This window comes from Gigantopelta aegis, chromosome 12, assembly GCF_016097555.1.
Source record: "Gigantopelta aegis isolate Gae_Host chromosome 12, Gae_host_genome, whole genome shotgun sequence".
In the NCBI taxonomy this organism is placed as follows: domain Eukaryota; kingdom Metazoa; phylum Mollusca; class Gastropoda; order Neomphalida; family Peltospiridae; genus Gigantopelta; species Gigantopelta aegis.
This window is the reverse complement of record NC_054710.1, coordinates 12594294-12607150: the sequence shown is the minus strand read 5'-3', so window position 1 is coordinate 12607150 and position 12857 is coordinate 12594294. Positions and strand designations below refer to the sequence as shown.

Below are 12857 nucleotides of genomic sequence, written 5' to 3'. Positions count from 1 at the left end.
AAAATTTTAATTGTGTTGTGTATAAAGTGGCTTGTCGAAGTGACCTTCCATATTTACATACAAGGCTACAGTTATTCGATCTTTGGATTTTTTGCCACCTTTGCATATATATATCAGGGGTGGGGAAAAATAAAATTGTCAATCGGTCCCACTTGATGTCGTCACTACCGGGGTGGGTGGGTGGGTGGGTAGGAATTTAAAAAAAAAAGAACATATTAAAAATGATATTTGCCTAATAGTTTTTAAAAAAATCATAGTGATATTTGTATAGTTTTATCTTGATTCATGAACGTGAAACGATAAACATGAAAACGAAAAAAAATTAAAAATTAATCACATATGATCAGTGAAAACACCCACAAATTGTATATATTTTACATAATAGAATAAATAATATAAAAAAAGGAATAAAAGTTATGAATTTTAATTCCCATATATGTATAAAAAGTACGAGTATTCAGTACTGTATCCTGAAAATTAATAAAAGATGGCACCGTTGAAGCGTTTGACAGCCTGAGCTAGCACATGTTTAGACAAATAGAGTAATAACGTCATCACTGATTGGATAAATTTGACCTCTACTGGCTCTTGAGATAACAGTACATGTAGCTGTTCTGCTTACTCCCACTTGTTAAAAAAACAGGTGGAAACCTTTTGTTAATTTTAAAATCCTTTATAATTATTGGATACACTACATTGAACAGTTAACAATAAATACATTTATAGATTATTGCATTATATTTTATGCTATTTTAAGCAGTTTGTATTGCACAAAAGCCTCTTGCTTCAGACTAGGACACTCGACCTGACATAGCTCCGTACATAGGTGTTAACAGGTGTTGATTGTAACGAGTTGCAAATTCTGGGTCCTTTGTTTTAATTGGAGTGTAATACCTTGATGGCTCTCTAAACCAAGGATGGTGCTATCGTTAATGTCTGTGTATTCTATTGACCGACTCAGCGACTTTGACAAATGTCTAGCCTTGTAGCAGTTGACTGACACTACTGTAGGTCCGACTTCAGTGACTGGCGATATACTTAGGCAGACTTTAAAATCACAAACGTCTGAAACACCAGCCATATTGACCACTATTTATTTATTATTTTAAATCATGCACGAGATACCGATGTCTGGGCTGGCCGGTCCACTTGACCGATAGGAATTTGTTCCAATAATAGAAATGGACAGATGCTTCGGACCGACAAGAATGACAAAAGTGGGACTGGCAAACGCGCGTTTTTAAAAAATAATTTCGGTCTCAGAGATCGATAATCGGTCCCAGACCGGGAAAAAAGGGCTTTTCCCCACCCCTGATATATATATATATATATATATATATACCTGTATATCCTTACATTACGGGAATGTCCCCCCAGGGTATGACAATTTGTTTGAACGGTCACTAGCCACAGAGATAGTGGGTTATAATTTGTAAATTCCACTAGCCCACAAAATGAAGCACTTATATAGTCCAAATTTCTCATCAGTTAAAACAAACTTTAATTATAACGCTGAAAAACTATGTTTCCAGGAACTCAAACCCTATAGTACTTAAAAAAATAAACAAATTTAAGTTTGTTTTAGTATTATCATTAATGTGTACATGTAGGTGAACATTTATTTCGACCTGTAGAGGTGAATGAAGTTTTAAAAATATATATATAGATATATATATATATATCAGGGCTTGTTCTGGGTGAGCAGAATCTTTCGCCAAACTGTCGATTAAACTTCAAAAATTGCAGAAATCACCAAATTTTGCCAAATTAAAAAAAACAATTTCTGAATTGACCTACCCTACGTAATTTTCTTTTCATCCTAATTTTGTCAAGTTTGATCCTAAGCCATTGTCCTGTTTTCACTTTTTCCCTCTCCCCACCCCTTAGCCGGGGTGGGTTAGTAATTTAACAAACTCATCTCTCACAACATCTGATAAGTATATGGATAACTGATTTATACTGTTCATATATAAAAATGAAAAAAGGAATTGAATTAAATAGTGGCTTCTGTAGCCTATATGTACACAAATGAACTTGTTATGGAAATCAGTGAAGTCGGTAAAATTGTCTCGATTAGTTCACAACTGTTAGCTTACAAAACGTGTAGCTTATTACTTTCTTTAAACAAGAAATGAACTTTAGACAAAGACAATTAAAAAGTAGACGGAATAATAAAAAGAAATGATAATAGGTACATGTATGTAGGAATAGGCCTAGGTCTCGTTTACAAACAAGTATTTTTCTACGTCTATTATTTTTCTTTTTTTATCTTTAAAAAATATTAAATAAAACTTCATTAAAATATTTGTATTTCAGCCAGAAGTTACTGAATGTGCATCTGTTATTTATATATGTATATGTACAAAATATAGTAATTAACAGTAATCAATTATCATAGCTGACTATTTAATTTTTGTTTGTTTCAATACGTTTGTTAGAACGTCACAGACTATGTGCCGATGTGACTGGAACATGATGCACAGTACTCTGTGGCATACTGACCAATCAGAGCTATCGGGGTCAGATTTTTGTTTTGATTTGGCTTTTTTTTTTTAGAATGGCAGGGGCACTGAAATTGACTTTTTATAGCTACATAATTTCCATCAAAGGTTAATGCTGCATTTATGATTTTGTGTAAAAATTATGAACCGACTAGCTGACAAGGTATATACTTACATTTTACAGTCAATCTCTTTGAGACGTGTCTCTGGTAATTTCTACCATGAACGAGCTCACACTTCAGGACTTTCCCACTGTGCTCCGGGGTGAGATCCAACTCTAACGTGTTCTCTATACCTCTAGTCCCGTCTGCATTCATTTTCGTTTTTGCAGACGAGTTCATCTTTGTGGATTCCAAGTACCAGGTCAGACTAAATGGTCCAGACCCGTCTGTAACAGAGCATGTTGTGTTTATACTCATCCCTGCTTCCAGCGCATCCGGAATAGTGACATTTGGTCCAAACGGTCTCACTATGAACAACATAAAAAGAAAAAGAAAAAATCTGGTCAACGAAATCTCAGCACATTTTTTAACTACAGCTGTATTCAAGGTTTAGGCTGAAGCCCATAAAATAAAAGCAACTCACTAAATTCGTTAAGCAAATCTGTCGTCAAATTCAAGTTTCATTTAAACAAAACCAGCAAAAATGGCGGTATATCTATAAATGACAGACAATTTTCTAATTACGTTTTTTGGCAAATTAGTATATAATGAAATATATTCACCAAATTAATTCAACTTTAATTTGCATTTGGTCATTTGGCTTTTTGGAAATTTAGTATTGAAATATATTCGCCAAATTAATTCAACTTTAATCTGCATTTGGTCATTTGGCGAGTGACAGGTTAAATGAAACTAAATGACTATTTGATGTCATGACCATATGTGACTGCATCTGAAAAACATAGTACAGAAGACATCAAATTAAAACATTGTTTTCTGGCATTATTTTGATAGCCAGTGGTAATAAAAGTATGATTTCAAATATTTTGGCTCAAAGATATGTGACAAATGGAATATGAAATATAACAAGCATTCTGAGAGTACTGTTAAAACCATAAATGTCCCCTATACCACGTCCAAACTTGATCTGTAACAGTACATGATAAAGCTACACAAAATTTCAGCTCAATATCTCAAGGCATTGCGAAAAAAACTAATTTTCATAACTCCTAAAATCAAGAGGCACAAGTGTGTGAAAAATGGTTAATTTACCATGGAAGTCAAACTTGATGTGTAACAGTACATGATAAAGCTATATACAAAAAAATTCAACTCAATATCTCAAAGCATTGCGAAAAGAACTAATTTTCATAACTCCTAAAATTAAGGGCCTTAACTCTGTGAAGAATGGGTAGTTTGCCACAAAAGTCAAACTTGATATGTAACAGTACATGATAAGGCAATACACAAAATTTCAGCTCAATATCTCAAGGCATTGCGGAAAAAAAAACCTAATTTTCATAACTCCTAAAATCAAGGGGCACAACTGTGTGAAAAATTTATAATTTGACATGAAAATCAAACTTGATCTGTAACAGTACATGATAAAGCTATATACACAAAATTTGTTATTCAATTTTCAGCTGATTGCAAAGGGCATTAATTAAAAAAAAATATGAAAACAAAATATGTTCCTGTTACATACGAGTACAAAGAAAGTCTGTTTTGTTTAATGACACCACTAGAGCACATTGATTAATTAATCATTAACTACTGGATGTCAAACATTTGGTAATTCTGACTCATAGTCATCAGAGGAAACCCGCTTCATTTTTCCATTATATAGCAGCAAGGGATCTTTTATATGCACTTTCCCACAGACAGGATAACATACCACCTTTGACCAGTTGTGGTGCACTGGTTGGAACAAGAAAACCCCAATCAGTTGAAAGGATCCACCGCGGTGGTTTGATCCTGTGACACAATTAAGCATCTCTGGCGAGCTCTCAACCAACTGAGCTAAATCTCACGCCCTACGCGTACAAAAGAAAGGAAGGAAATGTTTTATTTAACGACGCACTCAACACATTGTATTTACAGTTATATGGCGTCAGACATATGGTTAAGGACCACACAGATACTGAGAGAGGAAACCCATTGTCGCCACTTCATGGGCTACTCTTTTCGATTAGCAGCAAGGGATCTTTTATAAGCACCATCCCATAGACAGGACAGCACATACCGCAGCATTTGATGTACCAGCCGTGGTGCACTGGCTGGAGCGACAAATAGCCCAATGGGCCCACCCTAGGCGTACAATGCATATACACATGTAGCCTACAAACTAAACATTAACTTCTTTTACCTTCAACAATGATATCTAGTTTGGAAAAGAAGCCCTTCCTGTTTCGGACACTGCAGCTGAACTGTGACTGGGGTACCGTGTTCATCCTCCGGTTTGGCACGAAGCTGTATTTTATGTAGTACTGCCAGCAGTCTGGTTCAGCCTCTGTGAAACCGGATTCGCTGACCTCCAGCAGCTCCTCCGATGTCAGATTGGGCTGTAGCAAGCTCATCGTCAGTGACGTCGCCGTTCCGTTTGATATGAAACAGGAGATGGAGCTGGCCTCGCCCTCAACGAATGTAATGCGTTCAATGTCTGGCATGAGAGCTGAATGAAGGAAGATTGTATCAACGAATGAATGAACAAATATTTAACGACACCCCAGCACAAAAAAACAATGATAGCTGAATGAAGGAAGATTGAATCAACGGATGAATGAACAAATATTTAACGACACCCCAGCACAAAAAAACAATGATAGCTGAATGAAGGAAGATTGAATCAACGAATAAATAACAAATATTTAACGACATGCACCCACATCACAAAAAAACAATGATAGCTGAATGAAGGAAGATTGAATCAACGAATAAATAACAAATATTTAACGACATGCACCCCGGCACAAAAAAACAATGATAGCTGAATGAAGGACGATTGAATCAACGAATGAATGAACAAATATTTAATGACATGCACCACATCACAAAAAAACAATGATAGCTGAATGAAGGACAATTGAATCAATGAATGAATGAATAAATATTTAACGACATGCACCACATGACAAAAAAACAATGATAGCTGAATGAAGGAAGATTGAATCAACGAATAAATAACAAATATTTAACGACATGCACCCCAGCACAAAAAAACAATGATAGCTGAATGAAGGACGATTGAATCAACGAATGAATCAACAAATATTTAACGACATGCACCACATGACAAAAAAACCCACACACTGTCTGTTTGAAATGAATGAATGTGACCCCAGCATGAAAAACACATTGGTTGTTGCAGGTATCAAATAATGATCAAATGCCTTGCAATTAAGAAACTGTCCACAGCAAAAAAAAAATGCCATTGAAAAAAAAACCGGAATATAGTTCAAGGCAAAAAGGCACTTACGACTGCCACGCACAATTGCAGGAGTTGATAATAGTACAAAAATAGGTTTTCATCGGAAAAGGCATTTAAATTTATTTTAAATCTGCTTTCGCTCATTAAGATACAATATAAGATAAATGGTATCTAACAGCCACTCATGTACATGTAGTACGTATTCTCTATATACTAGTTTAGTCTACTGGTGTAAATAATTTGATTTTCCATTTATTACATAATTTGGACATTGTAAATACCCATTGTACAATAAAATGCTGTCGCTTACTCAGAGTTATAAAAATATACTTACTTTCCTCACAAGATTCAGCACAAAGCCATGCGCTCACCAAAACAATGGTGCATATGAATTTTGCAGCAGTAAAAGAACACATGACATTGTTCAGATTATTTTCCAGCTACGTAGTACACCGTTGAAGTGTTGTTAAATGTAATCACACACAAACAGATAGATGGAGGAGATTCTTTGTCGCCTTTTCTTTCTGTAACAGATAACACATTATGGCTATATATATACTCTTCAAAAAACAGTAGGGGAACTCAAATAAGAATTTACAATTGCCAAAATTGTAAGGTATATTAGCTGTGGGGAATGGTTTTATGATAACAGTGAATTAATTGGGCAAACATTATAACCCGTAGTTCAGTATTACAGTAGGTTTTATGACCACCAAAGATCCTGAAGGACGATTGGGGTCAGAAGTGAAATTTGAAAGTTAAAGTTTTTTTATCAGTAAATCGCAAATTCAAACAATAAAAATTACTAAAACAAAACAATAACTATATGATCAACAGAATGAAACAGATTGACAGAAAGAATGTTCCAGTGATTAATGGACCTTCCTGGAAATTGTCAAAATCGAGAATGACACCCCACATACATGTATGGGGCAACTGCGTGATGCAGACCTGAATGTTCTTTACTAGGATGTCTGTGGTCAAAACGTATGTTTGGTCTAATAGTTGATATTAACATTAATATTTCAGGTTCCCCTACTTTTTTTTGAAGAGTATATATATATATATATATATATATATATATATATATATATATATATATATATATATATATATATATATATATATATATATATATATATATGGAATAACTGGTTACTGTCTTAAGATATCGGCTTTATCCTGCGATGGTTAGAATGGCGAATGCAGCGAGGCTCTGTCGAGCTGCATTCGTCATTCAACCTGAGCAGGATAAAGCCGATATCTTAAGACAGTAACCAGTTATTTCTTTTATCCTGCAATCCCACAGGAATATTCGGAAACTAATTATTTATTCCAGTTTTGTGTACGCAAATCGAGCACTGTCAACCTAGCAAGGCTTTTGCCGCATGACGTCATACAAGATGCATGACGTCATTATTTGCAAGACAATATAATTCTGTCACATTAAAAAAGAGTTTCTAAACTCTAATTCATAAATAAATCTACAAGTTTTGTATTGTTATCGCAAAACTAGAAGTTATTTGTATTTACTGCACTTCAACAAATGATTTAACAAGTATGTTTATTGAAAATCTGGCTTATGTCACGTGACCTATATTTTTGGTCAGTGACTGAAAATATAGACATTTATCTAGTCATCATATCTTGCCAATGTATACAGTGATTGCTGGATAAATATATATATACATACTATTGTCCGAACCAAATTGTTAACAACTACAAAAAATTACTCTGCTACCTTTAATTGCAGTTAAATTTCCTCCAAAGTTTGTTCAGACACAAATCTTGAAAAAACCATTACAATGACACAGATTCCACATACCAGATGATAACCATGTCACCTATATCGAGTGCATAGGGAAAAAAGCATGTAATTTTGTATCAGCTGCCATTTTGACTTTTTATGGAATATTCTTCAAGAGGGGTGAAAGGATAGGACTTAATCTAACAACGTCATAACATGTTATGATATAAAAGCAAACGTGATGACGTCATATTATTATTTTTTTAAATTATTATTACTATTATTATTATTTTAATAGAGATCATCGATTTCATAGTAATTGTGTCACATACTTTGGAGGCTTTCACCCCTCTTGAAGAGTATTCCATAAACAAGCAACATGGCAGACAGCAGAAATCTGCATGTATTTTTCCCTATGCAATCTCAGCAAAGACAATATCGGAGACATCGTTGCAGTCTCGTGTGTGGAATCTGTATATTTGTAGTGGGTTTTTTGCAATTTGTGTCTGGACAAACTTTGGAGGAAATCTAACGGCAATTAAAGGTAGGAGAGTAATTTTTTGTAGTTGTTAACAATTTGGTTCGGACAATAGTAGTCTATTTGCAGCCTCAGTGGTGTCGTGGTTAAGCCACTGGACATACAAGGCTGGTAGGTACTGGGTTCGCAGCCCGGTACCGGCACACACAGAGCGAGTTTTAACAACCCAATGGGTAGGTGTAAGACCACTACACCCTCTTCTCGCTCACTAACCACTAACCAACTGTCCTGGACAGACAACCCAGATAGCTGAGGTGTGTGCCCAGGACAGCGTGCTTGAACCTTAATTGGATATAAGTACGAAGATTAAAGTTCAAATGAAATGAAATGCAGCAAAAGGGAATTGAAGACCTGCCATGTAACTCATTAACGGTCTTTGATATACCAGTCGGGGTGCATGCACTGGCTGGAATAAGAAACAGACCAATATGGATCCACCGCATCCTAGACCGACAGCGCATCAGGCAAGCACTTGACCACTGGGCTATACATCACCCCCCCCCCCTACACACACACACACACACACACACACCTCCATAATCTGGGTTCACACTGGAAAGAACATCATTTGAGTCAATTTTCACACATGTACATGCAGGCCTATAGCTCTGGGTGAACAAAACATTTCACCAAATCATCTAAAATTTCAATAAAATACAAAAATTTTATTACATGAATTTTGTTCGCTAAATCAAAATCAAATTTGCCAGTTGTTCCTAAAATTAGCATTTATTCAAAGTTATTCAAAAGTTAAAGTTTGTTTTCTTAACAACACCACTAGATCACATTGATTTAACACATGCTTATTTCGGACACTGTTTAATGCATACCCATCAGCTATTGGATGTAAAACATTATCTTAGAGAGAAAACCTGCTATATTTTTCCATTAGTAGCAAGGGATCTTTTATATGCACCATCCCACAGACAAGATAGCACATACCATGGCCGTTGATACACGTTGTGGTGCACTGGTTTGGAGTGAAATATAGCCCAATTGGCCCACCAACATGCACCGACCGACCATGCATGAGGCAAGCGTTTTACCACTTGGTTATATGTCCTGCACCCCTTATAGTTAAAAATTGTGTTATAAAAAGTATGAACATAATTATAACATTGCTTGAATTCATTCTTTAAAAATGGGGGCCGGAACGTAGCCCAGCTCACTTGATGTGCGGTGCGTCCTGGATCGATCCCCGTCGGTGAGCCCATTTCTCGTTCCAGTCAGTGCACCACGTCTGGTATATCAAAAGCTGTACGTGGTATGTATTACCCTGTCTGTGGGATGGTGCATATAAAAGATACCTTGCCGCTAATTTAATAGAGTAGAGTAGCCCATGAAGTGGCTACAGCGGGTTTTCTCTATCATTATCTGACGTTATTGTTCGAGGATAGGCCTACCTGTGGCCCCACACCCCCTCAACACCAGTGTTTAAAGATCGAAACGAATTGCGGAGTCGACAATATAGATACTAAATTAATATATCCAATAAAATTCTCATTTGCTTGGCAACTTATTAAATAGGCCCTATTGTGAACAGTTTTCACATTTCTTCAGCTTTTACATCTTGTTGATCTCATGTCAGGTCAAAGAATGTCTTTCCAAAACGTCATATCCCGTTTGCGTACGTCATATCCGTTTGCATTTGGCGGTAATGTGTGGGGCGCTAATGTGATTATATAGTCTTATAGATAGTCCGTCCCATCCTTCTACACAAATGTTTTGTTAATAATTTCAGTTTGGTATGACATAAGAAGAAAAGTAAAAGTGTTTTGGAAATAACAAACAAATACTATCTGTGTGTGCAATTTACAAAACAATCGTCTCAGAAAAAAAGGCTTTCCCTGTGGGACGGACTAAATCCAGGGCTGAGTTCAGCCAAACCAAGCAGAAAAACGTCCGCTAGACTGGTTTATGCGCTTCACGGTAAATCAAATGGCCACGTCAGGAACCAGTAAAATAGTTCGCGAAAAGTTTGCTGACTAAACTTGCAGTAGTAGTTAATCGGCGACAGCTAGAGCTAACGGTAAATGTTCGATCCCGATGTTCCCGATGTGGTCATTTGGTGTGAAGCACATAAACCAACGCTCGCGATTGTGCACTAGACAGTGGACACGGTTAAGTTTGTTTTTGGGGGTTTTCGGGATGGGGTGCGCTTAATATTAAATGAATGGGGTATTTGATGGAACACGTTGGCGAACATCCCTTTAAACAGGCGAACATCCCTTTAAACAGACACAGGCGGGTTCCACCTACAATGTTTCACGAGGTCAAAGATCATCTTCAGCAGGTATTGGTGATTGCATGTATAGGCATTCCACTTGATTGGGAGAAATAACGTTATATAGTAATCATATTCAGATCTTGTAACAGCTTGGAGAACTTTAACTCTACTTTAAAAAAAAAAAAAAAAAAAAAGAGAAGAAAACTAATTGAATCCAACTGCCAGACTTTATTTATTTACAGTAACACACCAGCATTGCAGGCCAAATTCAGCAACATTCGTTAGATTAAGCGCTACGTCCATATTCTGAAAAACAAACCATTTATTTAATTTTTAGTAATGGCCTATGTGTTTTTGTGTGTATCTCTCTCTCTCTGTGTGTGTGTGTGTGGCCGGCACCTGTGCCCATGACAGGCGTGCGCTAAAACAGCTTGCTCTGAATGTGCACGTTAAGCGCTATGACCCGACCTGACCTTGACATGACGTCAACAATGCTTTGACGTTTTAATTAATATGGTTATTGATGTCAAAGCGATACTACGTACATTCTTGTGAGTAGACCTTTTAGAGTTTTAACCTCAGAAACGTGTGAATAGAACCGCTATCTGACATTTATAAGCATATTTATTTTAAATGTGTATAAGTGTAAAAAACCCACACAAAAAAAACCATATGCATGAATCCAACCTAATGGCAACATCTGACCAGAGGCGGATCGGGGGATGCAACCCCCCCCCCCACACACACACCTAAATTTTGTGAGTTATAATTTTATTATATATTTTAATTTTTTTACGATCCCCTCCAAACCTCCCCCAAAGTTCCATTGGCATTCCGCCTCATGTCAATGCCCCCCACCCTAAATGGATTGCTGGATCCGCCACGGCTAACTACTGTGGCGTTCTGTTGTTCTGCAATATATCAATCAAGGTATTTGTTTGTTTAATTGCTCGTTTATCAGGTCCCGTATCAGAAGATGGGGGTGCATAGGCATAGATTATATACTACCCCCATCATATTTGGGGGAACTTTGAAAAAGCACAGTAAGTTATCATGTTAAGAACGTATAGCTAGGAATTTATAGTGTGTACATAATATTAAAGTTTGTATAATGCATGCTCGAGAGGTTACTTATATAATTAAATTAAATTGCTGGGGGGGGGGGGGGGGGGGGACTGCAAGTGTAGGTTAAAGAGGAGGGTGTTGAAGGTGCTCCCCAACCTCGAATTTTGAGGCGTTTCGAAAAGTCCAGTATTTAGGATATGTTTTCAATGGTCAACTTGATATTTCTGTGGAAGATTTAACAATATATAGAATACATGTTAGCGAAATTTGAATACAGTAGTTGCCCATTTAAAGTGTCGCATCCGTTGCTGCCAGTCTAACGAGAAAAAGCCAGCTGGACATGTTTTAAAACAAGTTTTATCTCCAAAAATCAGGTTGAAATCAAATTTGAAAGTCTTTTCCAATTAAAACTTTTTTACGAATTTAACTTATAAATTATCAAAAACGCAAGTATTCAGAAAATACTGCTAAAGCAATACACATCCCCTTCAAATGTACTAACTTTAAGGACCATAACTCTGTCAGACACGGGTATATGAAATTTTGACCAGATTAAGTTGGACTTTCATGGGTAAATCTCCAATAAATCTCCGTGGTATATACTATCCTGTCTGTGGGATGGTGCATATAAAAGATCCCTTGCTGCTAATCAAAAAGATTAGCCAATGAAGTGGCGACAGCGGGTTTCCTTTCTCAATATCTCTGTGGTCCTTAACCATATGTCTGATGCCATATAACCATAAATACAATGTGTTGAGTGCGTCGTTAAATAAAACATTTCCTTCCTTCCTTCCTTCCAATAGCCGATAATTAATAAATGTGCTCTAGTGGTGTAGTTACACAAAACAAAACTTTAACTTAGCATCTTCACTTCTGAAGTTTTCCAAGGAGCATGTCCGGGAAACCCTCCATAGATCTCACTCCCTTTTGGGGAACTCAGCAAATTTGTGAGACAAACTCAAATTGAACCTTTTAGAATTTTGTGCAGGAGGGAAAAGGGCACTGTATTCACCCCTGATACAAGCTTTGTATTTCAACTACAGAAGATAAATGTATTTGGAGGCAAAACAAAGTGAGATTGTTTTTAATAGCATCAAGTCACATCTTGATCAGATACATCCACAAACCAATAAATTCACATTAAATGACCATACAGACAAATATTGTACAATGCGTGGAAACACCCAATTATTATACAATGTATGGAAACACACAATTGTTGTACAATGCATGGAAACACACACTTGTTATACAATGCATGGAAACACACAATTGTATATACATGTAATATAAAGCCATAACATATCACAGAATAAAGTTGGATTTGTTCACACTGTTCATAAACCGTAAACACAGGCATACACACATTCATATTATATTCAATTACAATACAATTATTTTAACTTTAAC

The 12857-nt window shown here is 36.3% G+C and overlaps 1 protein-coding gene across 2 annotated transcripts in view; it reads right to left on the bottom strand.

The window, feature by feature from the left end:
- LOC121385746 (B-cell receptor CD22-like) overlaps positions 1-9721 on the bottom strand; it is a 44417-nt gene extending 34696 nt beyond the window's left edge. For both annotated transcript variants that reach the window (XM_041516515.1, XM_041516516.1), the window contains exons 1-4: positions 9559-9721; positions 6205-6394; positions 4809-5114; positions 2677-2970 (exon numbers count right to left, since the gene is read on the bottom strand). In XM_041516515.1, the coding sequence (XP_041372449.1) occupies positions 2677-2970; positions 4809-5114; positions 6205-6286 (682 nt within the window). In that variant the 5' untranslated portion in view covers positions 6287-6394; positions 9559-9721. The remainder of the gene's footprint in view (positions 1-2676; positions 2971-4808; positions 5115-6204; positions 6395-9558) is intronic.
- Positions 9722-12857: the final 3136 nt, after the last annotated feature.